This window comes from Pristiophorus japonicus, chromosome 9, assembly GCF_044704955.1.
Source record: "Pristiophorus japonicus isolate sPriJap1 chromosome 9, sPriJap1.hap1, whole genome shotgun sequence".
NCBI classification, from domain to species: domain Eukaryota; kingdom Metazoa; phylum Chordata; class Chondrichthyes; family Pristiophoridae; genus Pristiophorus; species Pristiophorus japonicus.
This window is the reverse complement of record NC_091985.1, coordinates 72,124,053-72,146,138: the sequence shown is the minus strand read 5'-3', so window position 1 is coordinate 72,146,138 and position 22,086 is coordinate 72,124,053. Positions and strand designations below refer to the sequence as shown.

The window sequence follows — 22,086 nt, the reverse complement described above, 5'->3', positions numbered from 1 at the left end:
CAGTGTCTTTGGAATTGATATAATGGAGTAGCGACGGTCCTTCAAATGAGCCTGTGCTATGCGACCTTCCTCATGTCACCCTGCCCCCTCCACTGCTGCTAACCACTCGTCTGTTGCTTTCTACTTCCAGATGACCTGTCACAGGCGAGGCATCCCTCAAGGGACCACTCCACATCAGGCCATCGTCTGGAGGAGGAGGAAGAGGAGGATACTGATGAGCCGACTCCGCCGCAGCATCATTCGACCCCTGCTCCACCACCGGCACTCAGCTCCTCTGAGGATGTGACGTTCTCGGGATTTGAGGAATCCGAGGCTTCTGGGACCAGTGGCAGGCAGCAACACACTGCTGGGGTTGAATCCTGCAGGCCATCTCTCCAGAGGGTGAGTCAGCAAAGTCGGTCTGCTGACAGACAGGCAAACGTGCAACAGGACATGGTAGGAATGTCCAGGGAGAGCATCCAGATCAGCTGTCAGCTCCTTGATGTATTTGGTAGCATTGACAGAAGTAGGGTCACAGATTGTCAGTGCGAGCCGTAATACCAGCGAGCCCATCAATGCCCTCATGAGGCTGGTGGCCTCTAGCAGTGACACTGTGGCACGAGCCCTAGCAGAATATGTCACATCACAGACAAAAACTCTCCTTCAGCTTGGTCAGGTGATGCAGTCCATGTCTGCCTCCATACTCTCTGCATTCCCCACTGTCACACAGGGAAGTGATGATTCTGAGCAGGCCAGCAAGGTGCTCCGGTTGCTCGGGACCAGCCCTGTCGGCGACTAAGTGGCTCCAGAGATATGGGAGGTGGTGTTATTCCTCTGGATGACAGCATTCCGTTTCCCCCCACTCAGTCACCAACCAAGCATCAGCAATGGTTGTCACCCAAACCACCTGTGATTAGCGACGCCAATGAAGAGGCCTGCCAATCAGAAGCCGGGCCTTCCAAGCCATGAGCTGGTCCAGTGCATCCCCAGACACCATCTCTCCCCGTAGCACAGCAGCGCTCTGGCAGTCTTACTACATGCCATCTTGGTGCCACTTTGATTAGGAGCAGGAGGCAAGGGAGGATGATGAAGGAAAGTGTAATGACTCAAGATTCTGGTTACTGTAAACTCACTCAGGTGCAATCTGATCCATCTTTGTTCCAGCCTGAGAGTGCCTGTGTGACAAAGACACCCAGCTTATATACAGGTAACCAACCACACATGCCACATGTGTACAGCCCGATGACCTCCGACCACAGCACCCTCTGGTGTCTGGTGACCCCCAAGCATTAATACATAACAACATCCCCCTTTTAAAATCTTAACAACAGTCTTTTTACAAATTAAAACGGTCTGGGGCTTTCCTCTCACGAGTTGATCGTCTCAATTCAACTTTGGCTCTGGGCGAGCATTGAATCCGTTGAGACTGAGGGCTGAGTAGACGATCTGATGGGAGTGGTCGTGATTACATCAGAGATTAAAGGTTCAGAGTCAGTAATGTCAGCAGAGTCCTCTCATGAGTGAACAATGATTGGTTGGTCAGTGACTGCATCTTCCTCACTCGGTTCCAGTTCATCCGTGTGTCGCAGTTTAACCTGGTCAAGGTATGTCCTGCATGTTTGCCCATTCTTGAGCACGACACTAAATACTCTGTTACCCTCATTAGCTGTAACAGTGCCAGCGATCTACTTTGGACCTTGACCATAGTTCAGTACATAAACCGGATCATTGACCGAGATGTCACGTGATACGGCAACACGATCATGACACCATTACTGACTTTGACGTCTGATTTCAACACGATTATTCAAATCAGGGTGACCAAGAAAAAGCCTGGTCTTGAGAGTTCTCTTCATCAGTAGTTCAGCAGGAGGAACCCCAGTAAGCGTATGAGGTCTTGACCTGTAACTGAGCAATATACATGATAACCGTCTCTGCAGTGAGCCCTGAGTTACACGTTTCATACTTTGCTTGATCGTTTGAATGGCACACTCTGCTTGACCATTAGAAGGAGGATTGAATGGAGTTGGTCTCACATGTCTGATGCCATTGAGTTTCATGAACTCCTGGAACTCAAGACTTGTGAAGCAAGATCCGTTGTCGCTCACAACAATGTCAGGCAAACCATGAGTAGCAAACATGATATGAAGGCTCTCAATGGTAGTTATAGACGTGCTGGATGACATAATAACACACTCTATCTGTTATATATGTAAACCTGTAAATACCTTGTTTAACCACCAGAGGGCTCATCCCCTGGAGTCCCAAGTGATCCCACAATCCCTTGGGAGCACCAGTACATTTGGAGGTCTCACAGGCTGGAGAGGCACTCTGGAGACCTGCAATAAAGGACTACGGTCACACATTACTTGAAGCTTACAGTATCTGGTTAGGTTCTTTATTCAAGACTTAACAACTGGCGACAAAATACAGATGACGAACCCCACAGCAACAATGCAGAGAACCATGGGCATCCTGGAGAAATTTTCGGAGGGAGATGATTGGGAAACCTTCGTGGAGAGACTCGACCAATACTTCGTGGCCAACGAGCTGGAAGGAGAAGCAAATGCTGCCAAACGAATGGCGATTCTCCTCACCGTTTGCGGGGCCTCATGAAAAATCTGCTTGCTCCAGCGAAACCCACAGAGAAGTCATACAATGATTTGTGCACACTGGTCCAGGAGCATCTAAACCCGAAGGAACGCGTTCTGATGGCGAGGTACCGGTTCTACACGAACAAGAGGTCTGAAAGCCAGGAAGTGGTGAGCTACGTCGCCGAGCTAAGGTGCCTTGCAGGACATTGTGAATTTGATGGAGACTTGGCGCACATGTCAGGGACTTCACTGTACTTGGCATTGGCCATGAAGTAATACTTCACAAACTTTTGACCGCAGAGACCCCAACCTTGAGTAAAACCATAGCGATAGCCTAGGCGTTCATCACCAAACAAATCTCTCAGTACACGAGTGCTGCTGCAAGTACTGTCAACAAAGCAACATTGTTTTCGAATCTTAACGTACAGGACAGGATTCACATGCCCGCAGCTGCACGTCCACAGATGTCTCAGAGTCCACCATCAAGGGTGGTGAATGCAAGGCCATTAACATCTTGCTGGCGCTGCGGAGGCGATCATCGTTTTCATTCATGCCGCTTCAAAGGATACCTTTGCAAGAGCTGTGGAACAATGGGACACCTCCAATGTATGTGCAGGTAAGCTGCAAACCCTGCTAATCCTACAAACCACCATGTTGCAGAGGAGGACAGATCCACGGTGGATCACGCCGAACTAGAGCCTCAGACTAAGCAGGCAGAGGTATATTTACCACAAAGTGTCCCTGATAATGCTGAAGGTTGAATTAAATGGACTCCCGGTGTCAATGGAGCTGGACACGGGCACGAGCCGTCCATAATGAGCAAAAAGTCTTTCGATAAATTGTGGTGCAGCAAGGCTTCAAGGCCAGTCCTGACTCCCATTCGTACTAAATTGAGATTGTACTCAAAGGAACTAATTCCCATAATTGGCAGTGCTACCGTAAAGGCCTCCTACGATGGAGCGGTTCACAATTTACCACTCTGGGTGGTACCGGGCGATGGTCTCACGCTGTTCAGCAGGAGCTGGCTGGGAAAGATACGCTGGAACTGGGACGATGTCCGAGCTCACTCGTCCATCGATGAAACTTCATGTGCCCAGGTCCTAAACAAGTTACCTTCACTGTTCGAACCGGGCATTGGGAAGTTCCAAGGAGCAAAAGTGCAGATCCACTTGATTCCGGGGGGGTGCGACCCATCCATCACAAGGCGAGAGCGGTACCGTACATGATGAGAGAGAGGGTGGAGATCGAACTGGACCGGCTGCAACGAAAGGGCATCATTTTGCCGATCAAATTCAATGAGTGGGCCAGTCCGATTGTTCCAGTCCTCAAGGAAGACGGCACCATCAGAATCTGTGGGTGATTACAAAGTAACTATCAATTGTTTCTCACTGCAGGATCAATACCACTACCAAAGGCAGACGACCTATTTGCGACGCTGGCAGGAGGAAAAACGTTCACGAAGTTGGACTTGACCTCTGCCTACATGACACAGGAGCTGGAGGAATTGTCGAAGGGCCTCACTTGCGTCAACACGCACAAAGGTCTCTTCATTTACAACAGATGCCCGTTTGGGATTCGATCAGCCGCGGCGATATTCCAGAGGAACATGGAAAGCTTGCTGAAGTCGTTCCCGCGCACCGTGGTCTTCCAGGACGACATCTTGGTTACAGGTCGGGACACCGTCAAGCACCTGCAGAACCTGGAGGAGGTTCTTAGTCGGCTTAAGCGTGTGGGGCTCAGGTTAAAATGCTCGAAGTGCATTTTTCTGGTGACTGAAGTGGAGTTCCCGGGGAGAAGAATCGCAGCGGACGGCACCAGGCCCATCGATTCGAAGACGGAGGCAATCAAGAACGCACCGAGGCCACAGAAAGTGACGGAGCTGCAGTCGTTTCTAGGACTTCTGAACTACTTTGGTAACTTCTTACCGGATCTTAGCACACTATTAGAACCACTGCACCCTTTACTGCATAAAGGAGATGAATGGGTATGGGGTAAAAGCCAAGAAAATGCCTTTGAAAAAGCTAGGAAACTGTTATGCTCAAACAAATTGCTTGTGTTATATGATCCACGTAAGCGTTTGGTACTAGCATATGATGCATCGTCATATGGTGTCGGGTGTGTATTGCAACAAGCTAATGAATTTGGGAACTTGCAACCGGTTGCTTATGCATCCAGAAGTCTAAGGCTGAGAGGTCCTCTAGCATGATCGAAATAGAAGCGTTAATGTGTGTTTATGGGGTAAAGAAAGTGCATCAATATCTGTTAGGGCTCAAATTTGAATTGGAAACTGACCATAAGCCACTTATAACCCTCTTTTCTGAAAGGGGATAAATTCGAATGCATCGGCCCACATCCAGAGATGGGCGCTCACGTTGTCCGCATACAACTACGCCATCTGCCACAGGCCAGACACAGAAAACTGTGCCGATGCTCTCAGTAGGCTGTCATTGCCCACCACAGGGATGGAGATGGCACAACCCACAGATTTAGTCATTGTAATGGAAGCATTCGAAAGTGAGCAATCACCTGTCACAGCCCGACAGATTAGAACCTGGACGAGCCAGGATCCCTTACTGTCCTTAGTAAAAAAACTGTATGCTCCACGGGAGTTGGTCTGGTGTCCTGTTAGAGATGCAGGAAGAAATAAAGCCATAGCAGCGGTGCAGAGATGAAATATCTATACAGGCAGACAGTATCCTATGGGGTAATCGAGTAGTTGTGCCAAAAATGGGCAGGGACACCTTCATTAGTAACCTTCACAGAACCCACCCAGACATTGTAATGATAAAAGCGATAGCCAGATCCCACATGTGGTGGCCCGATATCGATGCAGACTTAGAGTCCTGCATGCACAAATGTAACACATGTTTACAGTTAAGCAATGCACCCAGGGAGGTGCCACTAAGTTTATGGTCCTGGCCCTCCAAACTGTGGTCCAGGGTCCATATCGACTATGCAGGCCCATTCTTGGAAAAAATGTTCCTTGTGGTTGTAGATGCGTACTCTAAATGGATTAAATGTGAGAAAATGTCAGCAAGCACGTCCGCTGCCACCATTGAAAGACTGTGGGCCATGTTTGCCACGCACGGCCTGCCTGATGTCCTTGTGAGTGACAATGGACAATGCTTCACCAGTGCCGAGTTCAAAGAGTTCATGACCCACAATGGGATCAAACATGTCACATCTGCCCCGTTTAAACCAGCGTCCAATGGTCAGGCAGAGCAAGCAATGCAAACAATCAAGCAGAGCTTGAAGAGGGAACTGAAGGCTCACTCGCCTATCCCGAGTCCTGCTTAGTTACCGCACAAGACCCCACTCGCTCACTGGGGTTCCTCCCGCTGAACTGCTCATGAAAAGGGCACTTAAGGCAATGCTCTCGTTAGTCCACCCTGATCTACACGAACAGATAGAGAGCAGGCAGCTTCAACAGAATACATATCATGATCACGCAAATGTGTCACGTAAAATCAAGATTAATGATCCTGTATTTGTGTTGAACTATGGACAAGGTCCCAAGTGGCTTCCCGGCACTGTCGTGGTCAAAGAGGGGAGTAGGGTATTTCTGGTCAAACTTTCAAATGGACTCACCTGCAGAAAACACTTGGACCAAACCAAACTCAGAGTCACAAACTATTCAGAACAACCCACAATAGACTATCTTTTTCAACCCCCCAACACAGACACAAGTGGCAACCGACCCAGTGGTTGACCACGAAGCAGAACCCATCACCTGCAGCAGCCCAGCAGGACTCACCACACCCAGCAGCCCTGCAAGGTCAGCTGCGCAGCAGCCCAGCGAGGGCCCAACAAACGACTCACCAAAACTAAGATTTGCACCGAGACGATCAACCAGGGAAAGGAAGGCCCCAGATCGACTCACATTGTAAATAGTTACACTACTGACTTGGGGGGGGGGGGGAGTGTTGTTATATATGTAAATCTGTAAATACCTTGTGTAACATCCCCTGGAGTCCCAAGGGATCCCACAATCCCTTGGGAGCACCGGTACATAAGGAGGCCTCACAGGCTGGAGAGGCACTCAGGAGACCTGCAATAAAGGACTACGGTCACACATTACTTTAAGCTTACAGTGTCTGATCAGATTCTTTATTCAAGACTTAACACTATCCACTTAGAACATGCATCTACTATGACAAAATACATCTTTCCTAGGAACGGGCCCACAAAATCAATGTAGATCCTCAACCATGGTTTGGATGGCCACGACCAAAGACTCAGTGGCGATTCCGCTGGTACTTTACTTAGCTGCATGCAAGTATTGCACTGATGCATGCATGATTCCAGATCAGAGTCAATTCCAGGCCACCATACATGAGACCTAGCAATGGACTTCATGATGACAATACCACGATGAGTGCTATGAAGTTCACGTTCAAATTTTTCTCGACCATTCTTAGGCATGATTACACGATTACCCCACAGTAAACAGTCTGGCTGAATGGACAGCTCATCCTTGCGATGGTTGTAAGGTTTGGTCTCCTCACGCATCTCCATAGGTATGGCAGACCAATCACTACTGAATACACACCATTTCACAACCGATAAAATAGGGTCATGGCTGGTCCAGTTTCTAACTTGTTGAGCAGTGACAGGGGTTCCTTCTCTCTCAAAAGAAGCCATTACTAACAGTAGATCTGCAGGTTGAGGTGTCTCCATCTCAGTTGTGGGTAAAGGCAGACGACTCAGTGCATCGGCACAATTCTCAGTACCCGGTCTATGACGGATGACGTAATCATAGGCAGACAATGTCAGTGCCCACCTTTGAATGCGGGACGATGCATTGGTATTAATACCTTTGTTTTCCACAAACAATGAATTGAGTGGCTTGTGATCTGTTTCTAGTTCAAAATGAAGACCAAACAGGTACTGGTGCATTTTTTTTTACCCCATACACACAGGCCAAAGCTTCTTTCTCTACCATACTGTAAGCTCTTTCCACTTTAGACAGACTTCTCGAAGCATATGCAACAGGTTGTAGCTTGCCCAATTCATTTGCTTGTTGGAGTACGCAGCCAACCCCATACAATGAAGCATCACAGGTCAATACAAGACGCTTACACACATCATAATGAACAAGCAACTTGTTTGAACATAGCAGATTTTTGGTTTTCTCAAAGGCTCTATCGTGAGATGTACCCCAGACCCAGTTGTCGCTTTTTCTTAGTAACACATGCAGTGACTCTAGTAAAGTGCTCAATCTGGGTAAGAATTACCAATGTAGCCCAAGGAACGAATGCAGCTCCGTCACATTCTGAGGCCTGGGTGCATTTTTGATGGCCTCGGTTTTCGAATCAGTGGGCCTGATGCCATCAGCAGCAATCTTCCTCCCGAGGAATTCGACTTCAGGTGCCATGAATACACACCGAGCGTTTCAACCTGAGTCCAGACGCTGTAGGACTTCTTCAAGATTGTTCAGATGTTCAGCAGTGTCGCGACCTGTGACCAGAAAGTCATCTTGAAACACGACAGTTCTAGAAATGGACTTCAGTAAACTTTCCATATTCCTCTGAAATATGGCTGCAGATGAAAGAATCCCAAAAAGACACCTGTTGTAGATTAACAGTCCTTTATGAGTGTTGATGCAAGTGAGTTTCTTTGAAGTGTCGACAAGCTCCTGGGTCATATAGGCCGACATCAGATCCAGTTTTGTGAATGACTTTCCACCAGCTAGCATGGCGAACAGGTCATCAGCCCGCGGTAACGGATACTGATCCTGTTTCGAAAATGAGTTAATCGCACCCTTGTAGTCTCCACAAATCCTGACAGTGCCATCACTCTTCAACACAGGAACAATGGGACTAGCCCACTCATTAAACTCAACCGGTGATATGATCCTTTCACGCTGGAGTGTGTCAAACTCAATTTCAACCTTCTCCCTCATCATGTACGGAACAGACTGAGCTTTGTGGTAGACAGGCCTTGCATTGGAGTCCAGGTGAATCTGCACCTTGGCTCCCGTAAAATTACCAATGCCCAGTTCAAACAAAGAAGGAAACTTTTTCAATACTTGAGCACACGAATTATCATCCAACGAGGACAACATCTTAACATCATTCCAATTCAGCTTGATTTTCTCGAACCAATTCCTGCTGAACAGCATTGGACCATTACCTGGGACGATCCATAATGGTAGCTCGTGAACCACACCGTCATATGACACCCCGATTGCTGCACTGCCGAGCACCGGTATGAGTTCCTTAGTGTAAGTACGCAACCTGGCATTGACTGGACTCAGCTTCGGTTTTGCAGCCTTAGTGTCCCACAGCTTGTCAAATGTCCTTTGGCTCATTATTGACTGGCTCGCACCCGTGTCCAGCTCCATTGATACAGGCACGCCATTCAGCTTCACATTAACGAGTATCGGCTGGCTCTTGCTCAAGAACAAATACAGTCCATTCATTTCCTCCTCAGGTTGTATATCCGGGCCATCACTGAACTGGTCCTCATCAACCACATGGTGAGCCTCACCGCGCTTGCTCTGTTGTGGACACATCCTGTGAAGATGCCCCACTTTCGAACATCCACTGCATGAGTATTGTCTAAACTGACACTGATGAGGCTGATGATTGCCCCCACAACGGCAACAGGGTGAAATCTGGTTCAAACCAGTTGGCGGGCTCTGAGCAGCGGCAGGTTTCAGGTAAGCAGCTCTGCCCGAAAACGACGCCATCTTGTTTACAGTACTAGCCATGGAACTCCGACTTGTCAATGGTATCTACCCCAAATTATCATCCGTCATCATGCATGCTTGGGCAGTCGCGATGACCCTTTTCAAATCCAGCGTCTCTGCTGTCAACAGCTTCCTTAGGATCGCATCATGGCTGATGCCTATCAAGAAGACATCACGCAGCATGTCTTCCAGCATGTTCCCGAACTTACACAGCTCAGCAAGACATCGCAGGTCGATGACAAATCCCATCACGACCTGGCCCTCAGCATGAACATGCATGTAGAAATGGTAGCGTGATATGATGATCCCCTCTTGTGGCTTCAGATGGTTACCCACCAACGTACACAATTCCTCGTACCCTTTTTCTGCCGGACGTACAGGTGAGAGAAGATTCTTCATGAGGCCATAAGTTTTTGGACCACAAACAGTGAGGAGAACTGCCCTGCACTTAACTGCATAGGCCTCTGCTTCCATGCCGTTGGCCACAAAATACTGATCCAGGCGGTCGACAAAATCCGCCCAATCCTCGGCCTCCACAAATCTCTCCAGGATTCCAACCGTGCTCATTGTGCATGCAAAAGTTCTTAAATTACCTCGTCGCCAATTGTAATGACTCAAAGGTCTGGTTACTGTAAACTCACTCAGGTGCAACCTGATCCATCTTTATTCCAGCCTGAGAGTGCCTGCGTGACAAAGACATTCAGCTTATATACAGGTGACCAAGCACACATGCCACATGCATAAAGCCCGATGACCTCTGATCACGGCGCCCTCTGGTGTCTGGTGACCCCCAAGCATTAATACATAACAGGAAGGGGGGGGCAAAAGATGGTGGGAAAAACTAGTGAGGCAGGAATTGATGTTGCTGGATTATGTTGTTGATGCTGCTTGCATTGTACGTTTTATGTTACAATATCGATATCTTACAGTATCAATATGTTACAGTATCACACTGGATTATGTTGTTGATGCTTGATGCTTGATTATGTTCCGATAATGTTGTTGAATTATCACACTGCTGGATGCGGCTCATTTTATTTTATTTAAGTCTCACAATAAAGGTTACAAAGTTTACAATGTTACAATGTTCAGTAAATTTTTTCTACCTTAACCATTTCTGTGTAGTGGCTCATTTGTAGAATAAGAGGGGGAATAGTCAAAATAGTGGGATAGAATGGCCTGGCAATGCTCAAACGTTCCATTCACTCCTCAAACAAAGCGTTCAATTATGAGCTGCTGATGTAAGGCTTTTGCAGCGGCGAAATCTCCACGATGCCTCCCCTGTGGTTGTGGTGGTGGTAATGGCATGGGTTCCTCGCCAGGCTCCTCTTCCTTGTCTCCCTCCTCCTCCTCCTACTCCCCCCTCTCCTGAGATGCTCCTGCAAACCGCATTGGCAAATCCTGTCCCCTCATGATGGCTAAGTTGTGTAGCATGCAGCACACCACAATGAACACAGAGACCTGCTGAGGGGAATATTGTAGGCAGCCTCCAGAGTGGTCCAGGCATCGAAAACGCTGCTTGAGCACTCCAATTGTTTGTTTGACAATGTTGCGTGTGGCTGCATGGCACTCATTCTAGCGATGCTCGACTTCTGTCTGAGGGTTCCGGATGGGGGTTATTGAGCAAGATGGCGAGGCCAGAACCTTTGTCCCGAGCATCCAGTTCTGGCCTTGTGGTTGACGCTGGAACATGCGTGAGATACTGCTCTCATGCAAGATGAAAGCATCATGGGTGCTCCCTGGATATTGGGCACTGACTGCTATGGTGCGCTGAGTATGGTCACAGACGATCTGTACGTTCATGGAGTGAAATCCTTTTCTGTTTCGGAAAACCTCTGCATTCTGTAAAGATGCTTGCAGGACGATGCGTATATAGTCAAGGGCACCCTGAAGGGGAAGCCAGCAAATCGTCCAAAACCTACAGCCCTTCATTTTGGGTCTTCCTGGTCATTGGGAAGTTTATGAAGTCCATTCTGCATGCGTACGGTGCATTAGTCACCTGGCGAATGCAGCAATGTGTAGTGTGTTGTGAAATGGAGCATATGTCTGAGAGGAGCTAGAGGCATTGAAGGCAAGCACCAAAGTCACCTTCACCTCGATGGGCAGTGCAGTCCTGTTGCCACTGGTAGGTTGTAAGGTCTGCCTGTAGGAGCTGGCATATCTCTGTGACCACCTCTTTTCAGAAGCGCAGCCTTCTAATGCATTGTGCCTCAGAGAGCTGGAGGTATGAGCGATGTTCCCTGTAAACTTGTGGGGGGTAAGGCCTCCTCCCCATATGTCTGCGACCTCTTCGATTACGTTGCAAATAATCAACAATCAGCCTTCTTCCAGCTTGAAGCCATATGAATATAGCAGCCAGGATTACTGGCTCCCAACCTAGCATGGCCCCCATCTTATAAAATGTCCTTTATAAAACAAAATAAAAACTCACATAAACTTCACAATCAAAAGTAGGCACTAACGTAGCGTTCTTCTCCCAATCCTTTCAATCACTCACAACTGTTACTTTCTCCTCCGTTTTCAACTTAGCGCTGTTAGCGCCTGGTGCACCCTGGGTCTGTCTGGTTTTTCTGGGCGGGTTCTCGGGCGGACGCTAAATCGGGCGAAATGCTTGAAAGTTCCGCCCAGGGCACTAGCTCAGTGATGCACGACAATTTACGTCATCCCAATGGTTAAAACAGCGGCGGGGAGGTAATTTTTAGCGCCGCCGCAAAACCATTGCCGAAAGTTCCACCTGGGCGCAAAATCTTGTGCGCCTCGTTTCACGCCCAAAAAAATCATTTTTGTGCCCCACCAAGGCGCTAAATGGGGCGCAAATCAGCCGAAAATCCAGCCCATTAAGGGGAACAGATAAGTTATATAGAGAGAAACTATTACTGCTGATTGGGGTGTCTAGGACTTGGGGGTGTAGATTAAAAATTAGATACAGTCCTTTCGAAGTGAAGTTAGGAAACACTTCTATACGCAAAGGGTGGTAGAAGTTTGGAACTCTCTTCCGCAAACGGCAATTGATGCGAGATCAATTGTTAATTTTAAATCTGAGGTTGATAGATTTTTGATAACCAAAGGTATTAAGGGATTTGGGCCAAGGGAGGGCATGTGGAGTTAGGTCACAGATGAGCCATGATCTTATTAAATGGTGGAACAGGCTTGAGGAGCTAAACAGCCAACTCCTATTCCTATGTTCCTATTTTATTTTCAGATACCTCAATTGAGGCCTACACAGTTAGGAAGTATCTATTTGGCATTTCTGGGTTTGTTACAGCTTAAATTTTGGCATAGATGTGTCTAAGATAATTAAGATTGTTTTTACACGTAGAACCATAGAATGGTTACAGCACAGAAGAATGCCATTCGGCTCGTCAAGCCCATGCTGGCTCTCTACAAGAGGACTTCAGCTAGTCCCACTCCCCCGCCCTTTCCCCATAGCCCTGCAATTTGCCTCCACCACCATTTCAGGCAGTGAATTCCAGATCGCTGCATAAAAAAGTTTTTCCTCATGTCGCCTTTGGTTCTTCTGCCAATCACCCTAAATCTGTGTCCTCTGGTTCTCGATCCTCCCGCCAATGGGAACAGATGCAACCTGTCTAGACCCCTCATGATTTTGAACACTTCCATCAAATCTCCTCTCAAACTTCTCTGCTCCAAGGAGAACAACCTAGCTTCTCCAGTCTTTCCACGTAACTGAAGTCCCTCATCCCTGGAACCATTCTTGTAAATCTTTTCTGCACCTTCTCTAAGGTCACATCCTTCCTAAAGTGCAGTGCCCAGAATTAGACACAATATTCCAATTGAGGCCGAACCAGTGTTTTATAAAGTTTCATAATTTTTTCATTGCTTTTATATTCTATTAGGGCTAGAAATTCAGTTCTCAGCCATAATTGTATTTTTTCGCCCAAATTATCATTATGGCACGCTATGGCTATGAGGCAGTAAATTCGAGCTTCAATTTGCGCAGCGATAAAAATCGTCGTTGCACGAGGATTTGTGGTGCAAACCACGATCCTCGACAACTTTACCCTGGTCCTTAGGAGGGGGGAAAAAAATCGAAAAATAAATTGCAAAAAACAAAAAATAAAATATCATAAAACATTCACAAGACACTTAACTAGCGAATCACTGCAAAAGAATTAAAAAAAACTAACTTAGCTTTTTTGCAGGTCTTCATACTTACCGCTGATCCAAGGGCTGTAACGATGCTTTTTCCTTGGTGTTTTTTTTCGTCCTAAATACGAGTGCACTCATTGAGAGCCAAATTTTTGACTAAAACGATATTTCGAGTCTTGCATGGCAGCACTCCTCTCTCCAGTGGTATTTGAAAAGCACCGGCACAAGACTTCTCTGAATTTCCCAGTTTGCCGTTTTTCACCAAAAACGGTGAAATAGCGCCAAAAAACTGGTCACAAGGTCAGCGAATCTTTAGCCCGATATTCACGATTCCGTATGCTTTTGTAACCGCTTTCTCAACCTACCCTGCCACATTCAATGATTTGTGCACATATACCCCACCCCCAGTCTCTCTGTTCCTGCACCCCAGAAAAGCATTTTGCTGCTCAAAGTTTAACAGGATAGATTGGAAAGTAGAAACTCAGCGGAGAATTGATCCTGGTAGTTCACAGGGTCAGAGAAAGAGGTCTGCAGGAGCAGATCTTCAGTGTGGAGGTGCATCTGAGACATATCACCCGCCAAGAAACCTTGAATTGTGAGCTTTATCTGGTCAATGTGGCAGGAGGAGGGACGGAGCAGGAGTGTTGGGTTTCCCCCCCACCCCCGCCCACAAAGTGGAGGACCCGCAATAGCTCACTTACAATGGGGGCCTCTTCAAGCTCCCCTTAAAGAAAATTCTACGTCCTCATCTCTGGATGTCCAGGGTAGGTGGGTCCCATTTGATGTACCAATGGTACATTGGGTCTCAGCTGAAGCCAAAGAACAGGAATTTGGGAATTAACTTGCCTCCCTTATGCCAACTATATTGTGAAGGTTGATGAAGGATTTTCAGAGCCAGGAGCAGAGTAGCACAATTTGATGTTTGCTAGTTTCACAGTCATTCAGCCAAGGTAAGCATCAGAGAAATTAACTCATATTCTACTTTATCCAGTGTAATAATTCATCATCATCATCATCATCATCATAGGCAGTCGCTCGGAATCGAGGAAGACTTGCTTCCACTCCTGAAGTGAGTTTGTTGGTGGCTGAACAGTCCAATACGAGAACTACAGGCTCAGTCACAGGTGGGACAGATAGTTGTTGAGGGAAGGGATGGGTGGGACTGGTTTGCCGCACGCTCTTTCCACTGTCTGCGCTTGATTTCTGCATGCTCTCGGCGTTGCAACTCGAGGTGCTCAGCGCCCTCTCGGATGCACTCCCTCCACTTAGGGCGGTCTTTGGCCAGCAACTCCCAGGTGTCAGTGAGGATGTCGCACTTTATCAGAGAGGCTTTGAGGGTGTCCTTGTAGCGTTTCCGCTGCCCACCTTTGGCTCGTTTGCTGTGAAGGAGCTCCGAGTAGAGCACTTGCTTTGGGAGTCTCGTGTCTGGCATGCGGACTATGTGGCCTGCCCAGTGGAACTGATCGAGTGTGGTTAGTGCTTCAATGCTGGAGATGTTAGTCTGAATGAGGACGCTGATGTTGGTGCGCCTGTCCTCCCAGGGGATTTGTAGGATCTTACGGAGACATCGTTGGTGATATTTCTCCAGCAACTTGAGGTGTGTATGGTACATGGTCCATGCTCTGAGCCATACAGGAGGGCAGGTATTACTATAGCCCTGAGCATGGTGGCAGTTTTTGAGGGCCTGGTCTTCAAACACTCTTTTCCTCAGGCGCAGATACGCAATAGCACAAGCCATCTTATGAGTATTTTCAGTCTGGTCCCCTGAAGCTCCTTAATTGCTATTTGCATTCCTCAATCATGTAACTCGAGGTGGGCTCACAACACTAGCTTCTTTAGGCTTGCAACCAGACCTCTAGTCACCTTTTTTTAATCTCTAATTTTCCTTCTGACTTTCTCTTCTTCTGAAAGTAGTGGTGTACAGTTCTACAGATAAGTTTCTATCTAGTGCTGCACCTGAGTGGCCATTTTTCATTTGTAACGCTGGCAGTGTCTGTCAGGGGGTGTTCTAATGTATAAATCAAGACAGTCAAACTATATTTTGTCCTTCTACAATGCCCAAGTGAGTTATATATATAAAAATATATATACACATGCACAGAAATGTGCTTGTCTGGCAGTTCTTCACAGAATCGGGGCTTACATGTCATTGATATCAGTATTAAAACATTGTATCTTGCACACTTTTCATTATATCAATCAGCTTTTACTTTACCCAAAAGGTTGGAGCGTATTTGACATACACTTTCATCATAATATCATTTTATTCCATCGATTCAACTATTTCAATGTACTAATTTAAAAAAAATTTAATTAAGATAGCCTTTTCAAACTAACATTATTTAATTTACCTGATACTGTCCATTCTGCAAATCAACAGTTATGCTGACTCCATTGTCCAGTTGAACTAAGTCAGTAAACACGGAGGAGACCCATGATGTCCCAGTGTCCTTATCATTGATGTAATCCAATGGATGACCATCCAAATTGAGTCGAAGCATCCGGTCATTAGTTGTGTCATCTGCACCATTTGGAATGCAGTACCTTTGTACAAGTGGATGAACTCGTGGATGAGTCCCTGGGCAGCGACAATTTGTCTGGGTGTGTATGTATGGTAATTTTCCAGAAAACACTTCATGAATTTCTCTGTCATTAAAAAAAACAATAAAGAAAACAAATACAAATTTAGATGGCAAAATAAATCAAATAACATGCAATTTTATTTAAATGGTTTTTTGCATTTACTCTGTATTTTATTAATTTATATTTTTGATCAAATGTAAAAGCCAATGGTAAGACATCACTAGAAAACTACCGAGATGTATTTACCTGTTTGTGAGAGCTGTTTGATAGAACCGTAAATCTTGCATTCTACCAATGAACTGTTCAGAGCCTGTGAAATAATAATTTTAAAAAATGATTAAAAGGTGCTTGCCAAATCGGCATGGGTAGAACACTGGGCTAGCACATTGGGGGAGAGTTTATTGTGAATTATGTTCTTTTTAATGAGATTATTGTGTTACAAACCTTATTGCCAATGGTATGCAACTCAGATTATCAACCAAAGATAGCAGCTGAAAGGATTTTCAAAAAAATATTGTGAGCAAATTTCTCCTCCTTGCTACTTATACTATTAGTAGCTGTTTTCTCATTGCTAATTATTGATTGGTAATTTTCATATATCTTTAGTAGTTGTTTGATCATTTTCATTATCATTTTCCTGCTTTTGATTGGTAGGTTCCTTACATGTCCAGTTGTGATTTGTTGCTGTTTAATATATAGGAAAATTGGATATGAGCTCAACAGTCACAACAGTGAAATACAAATTTGCACGTGTGGCAAATAGGACATCTAAAGCAGAATGCCTGAGGTGTGACAGACAAAATGCATTCCCAATGCAAGACTTTTGTATATACTAGTAAATCCCCCTTGGTGTTGCGCATGGTAATATAGGGCTGGATTTTCCGATCCTTTGCGCTCCGGGTTTTGCCCCGAAGCGGCGTGAAAGGCGGCGTTGAGGTCTCCTGCGTCCCGTCGCGATCCTTCAGTCGGGTTTTGCGACAGCGCTGAGCAGCACCGCCAGGAAGAGCTGCACCAGGCGTGCAACGTCTCTGGTTGCTACACCGGCAGTGGTTTGGACTTTTGCCTGATCCGTCTGCCCGGAAGTGCGCCCGCAATGACCTCTTGTGAAATCTGAGCGGTCCAGTATAGATGGCGGCGCAGAAGAAGGTAAAGTACTCTAAAAGTAAGTCCGAGTGTTTGTTCTTTTAATTTCTTTAGCAATTTGCGTTGATGTAGTGTGGGCAATGTTTTGATGTTTTTGTATTTTTTTTACGGTTATCCCCCCCACCCCCGCCCCCCAGGTCTCTCTCGGACCAAACTTCAGTTCGCGAGTTTCCCACCCTTGCGCCATGAAAAGCGTATAACGCCTCCCTTAGCACTGCGCCCCCTGACACAGGGCCCAGATGCGGAAACTTCCATACTAAAGCACAAACTATTCCCGGCCAGTAACTTTCCTGCCCCGCCTCCGTTTTCACCCTGAAAACAGAAAAGCCTAAAATCCAACCCATAGTCTCTCTCTTACCTGTCTCTGATGTTTTTGTGTTGCTGTTTTTATCTTGCCTTATCTCTTCTGCTTTTGTCTCTCTTTTTTGTCTCTTCTGCTTCTCTATACCTAACTTTTCTTTTTGCTTCTCTCTTTGGCCTCATCTGCTTCTCTCTCTCTCTCTCTCTCTCTCTTTTCTTTCTTCTTTCCTTTGCGTGAAGTTGATGAGTGGCATCGCATAGTGGGGCAGGGATAGGAGTGACCCATGCTGCAGCCTGCACTTGTGATGGGCTTGTGGGGAAAATGTGGCCCTCAGTGGTTCCCTTCCCATTGCCTCCCCCAACACATGCTACTCCCCACCCCATCTCATCCTCTACCCTTTCACCTCCCCACTATCCATTACCCTTCCTATCACCCCCTCACAATCCCTAACTCTTCCTCTTCGAGCTACCTGTTCAATCCCTGTATCATCCCCTCTCCTTGGACTGCTGTTGTTCACCTGACCCTTAACCTTTCATCAGCCTCCTCCACTCCCACTTGTGGCCCAAAGGACAGGTGGCAGCAGATGGAGATAGGCCAGAGGCCCCCTTATCTTCTACCTATTTCCTCACCACACTCGTTTCTACCTGTTTCTGTCACAGATGTAAAGAATCAGCAATTATCTTTTCTAACTAAAAACAAAACATAGATGGATAATTAGTAGACTTCAAAATTCAACTGGTATTTTTATTCAAGTTGAAATAACGTTAACATTAAATAGATCATTTTAACCCTGCCCACTTGGCAGAAACAGGGCGGATAGACAGCTAAAACTGAGACTAATTCCTATTTTAACGGTGGGTCTGAACGGGGAAGCACTTATCGCTTTCCTGTCAGATCCACCGAGTGGGAAGAGGAGGTAAGTCTTTTTACTTTTTCTGACTCCTCATGGGGCCAATAATTGCAGGAGTGCTCCTCTGGGTGTCACAACAAAAGCTAATACTGCTCCTGCTTCAAACTTTACTCCACTCTAATTGACACAAGTGCCAGGGACCATTCCTTTAGTCTCTAATGGCAGCCTCTTGCCATGTAACATTGAGCTCCCACATGTCAGCTAGTCGTCGCTTCCTATCAGTTTCGAGCGGTAACCTTAACGCTGTGCAGATGAAGCACGGGAGTTAAAATCACCTGGGCCTTACGTTATTGAGGTCAGGATGGTTTGATACATGACTCCCATCCTGAGTTAAAATCGGGACTCAAATCTCTTTACTCTCTCTCACTCTCCTCATTTCTCTCTCCACCCTCTCTTTGACCCTAGTCTCTCTCTATGACCGAGAAATTTATTTAGTGCCAGAAACCAGCATAAATCGGGTGTCGTGCCTTAGATACTCACCCAAAGCTCACTGGAAATCGAGCCTCTGACCTCATCAACATAAAACCATCCCGATGTCGCTCGCCATTGGGACCTCAGCAAAACAGTTTGACTCCAAATCTGAGCCAACCAACAGATAGGTGCTTGGGGTTGGGTAGGGGGGTGGATGAACTAGAGGGGACCAAGCCTCGGCTAGCAGCAGGAGAAGCTTCATATAATACAAATAAGTTACTTACCTTTTAGTTGACACCCTGCAACAGTCCTTTTAAGGGCCACTGACAAGGCCGATGTAGACTGCATTTAGGGTTAGGGTTAGGCTTAGGGTTAGGGTTACACGTTCAGTCAGTTTATGTTGACTTTGAGAGTGGAGTCCTAAAACAGGCATTAATACTATGATTAGCATATTCAAGGAGCCTAACGCCTGCTTCAGGCAAATACAAAAATAGGGAGAGCAGCACTCATAGGTCACATGGATCCACTTAAATGCTGCTCTCCTACTGTCCTAACCTATGAAATATAAAAATCAGATATACTGGGTAGGATGTTGTGCAACTGAGGTTGTGGGAAAGAAAAAGTATAATTATTTTTTTACTCAGCATTTATTAGATGAGGTATGGAATATGAGAATTACGTTCAAACAGTATATGGCGGAACCTCCTTATCTTCCCAGAAGACTTATTTGAATATATGCTTCCCAAAACAGCTAGTACCAAACTTATCATTCCAGTCGATTCTGTTTATTTTTTAAGAAAGTCAAATAACATCAAATAGGCCATGCAGGTAACAAGAGAGTGAGAGCACATGAATAATATGGAATGGAAGTCACAAGACGACTGTTTGCGATGTACTTCTGGTACTTGTACTGTGAGTACTGGTCCAGTCTGATTCCTAGTATTTTTATTGTCTGTTGAAGTTGTGGGCATAGTATTTACTCTTGTATTATCATGGCCTTAAAATCACCAGTTACAGCGTGAGTTTACATAACAGTTTTATTACAACATTATAATTAACTCATGTCATGTTCATTAATTTGAAAATATCTCTTCTTAAAAAGCTACTCTATACTCCGCAATCAATTCAAAACCAGTTCTCAGGATTAAAAAAAAACAAATCAATGTGCTTATGTTCACCTACTGTGGCTAAAACTATTATAAGTGTTGGACATTTCAAAGACCCAATTCAACCAGAACTCTTTCACAACTTCCATTAGGCATTAAAGCGTATTGATAGTGCAGAACATTCTCACTTAAAAGCATTTTAAACAACAGCAGGAGTCTAGAAACAGATTGAATAGGGTTCAGCGGAGCAAAGAACATGTTTCTATAGCAACTACTAAGCTCCTTTTTGACTATCATTAAGAAAATTTAACCTTGCTACACAGAGTATGGCTCAGAGCACATGTGTTTATAAACCTGCCACTAATAAGTGTTAACAGAATTCAGTAGCTATAATGTGTAGCGGAAATGTACGGTTAACTTTCAGTTTTTAACGCTTATTGCAGTCTCACCATTCAGACTCTGTCCAATCTGTATTACAGCATTGGTGGTTGCATCTGCAATTTGTTCAGTGAGAAGCTGTGCATCAAAAGCAGTGTTGTCTTCCTCTAAGCCATTTATGAAGAAACTGACTCGAGTATTCTGTGTCTGAAATAAAACAAATCAATACAAAGGGTCGATCAATCTTCCGCCCATATTTAAAAGAAACATTATTTCTAATTAAACTTCACTTATGTGTACCTGTATCTGGTTTTGTTATGTATTAGGTGCCCATATCAATGAAGTCCAGAAGAAATGTTGTTACTTGAGTGAAAACATTGATTTGTTGTATCGTCATTGCAGCCACTTACAGGTCGCACAGGAAACATGTCTAATCCCTCTCAAAATGAATATATATATATAAATATAGTAAAAAATGAGTGAAAGCTGTTGCTATCAAATATATTTTCAATACTATACAAATAGAATTTAAAGAATACATGGTTAGAAATGATTGCCTGGCTTTTACTTACGATTGATTTCAAAACATAATTGTCATTTCATGTATTTGCTTGCGATCTTTGTCTGAAAGCAATTCCATATCTTTTTGGTTCTAATATGACAGCATTCTACTTCTAAATAGGTGATATATTAAGTGATTAAAGAATAACAACAAAATGCAAGTAATTATTACTTCCCCCATAAATTCTGATTTGTAGTAATATATCCAACGACAAATTACAGCAACAACATATAGCTGTTACTGAATGTTGAGGAAGATTCTGAAACCTTTATATTTGCACCTGGGAGACTTTTCAGGCAACATGATAAAGACTTATGAAATATGAATTGGATTGACAGACTGATACCATTGTGCAGAAAAAAAAGTGGACATATACATGTATCAAACAATAAATGGTCTCAGAATTCGAAAGGTACTGCACTTGTAGTTTACACAAAGTAATATTACGTGATAAATTGGAAACAGTGGAGCACCAATAACATCATGGGGGGAAAATTGCGGTCGGAGGCTTCCTTCGGACAAACTGCTCCGACCCAAAAAAAAAATCTACGAAAATACTTGGTGGTCCCGGAAGAACGTAGGATTCCAGTTGGAGGCCTTCATTCGCATACGGGAACCTATCCTCAAGATATGTATCCTGGAATCACGTGGGCCTGAACCACCAATCACTATTTAGTATTCTCATTGATAATAATGAGCTCTGTTTGTACCAACCTCCCATTACTATCAATGAGAACACCCCTCTAAAACTAGAAACACAGCACAATAATTTTTTTTCAATCATGTCACATATTTAAAATTATTTGAAATTGAACGTAATTAAATGTTTTAGAAAAAAACATTTTTTTTCAATTTTTTTTTAAAGGGCTGAAAATTGCATTAAAGATATTACCAATGAGAATACTAGATAGTGATTAGTGTCCCAGGCTCACATGATTCCAGGCTGCACTTACATACCTGGAAGACATGTTCCCATACACTGCACAGCGAATGAAGGCCTCCGACCGGAATTCTGAGCTCCTCTGAGACCACCAGGTATTTTCGTAGAGTTTGTTCGGGTCGGAGGCATTCGTCCAAAGGAAGCCTCTGACTGCAATTTTCCTCACAATGTGTTTTAATAGGGTTAAAAATAAACTTATCTTAATGGACAGGGTTTTTAATATAAAAATGTGTAATTAAATTTAATTTTTCTATGTATTAAAACTCTTCTACTGGTATATGCCTGTTTTTATCAGGTGTAAGAGTTTGAAGGACATTTGCTGTGCAAGAGTTGGGCAAATAGCCCAATCTCTGCCCTGCGGATGTCCTTCTCCCGTGGATG

At 45.1% G+C, this 22,086-nt stretch overlaps 1 protein-coding gene across 4 annotated transcripts in view; it reads right to left on the bottom strand.

The window, feature by feature from the left end:
- ush2a (Usher syndrome 2A (autosomal recessive, mild)) overlaps positions 1–22,086 on the bottom strand; it is a 1,282,968-nt gene that overhangs the window by 1,058,495 nt on the left and 202,387 nt on the right. For all 4 annotated transcript variants that reach the window (XM_070889457.1, XM_070889458.1, XM_070889459.1 and 1 more), the window contains exons 4-6: positions 20,275–20,410; positions 16,201–16,264; positions 15,723–16,017 (exon numbers count right to left, since the gene is read on the bottom strand). In XM_070889457.1, coding sequence (XP_070745558.1) covers positions 15,723–16,017; positions 16,201–16,264; positions 20,275–20,410 — 495 coding nt within the window. The remainder of the gene's footprint in view (positions 1–15,722; positions 16,018–16,200; positions 16,265–20,274; positions 20,411–22,086) is intronic.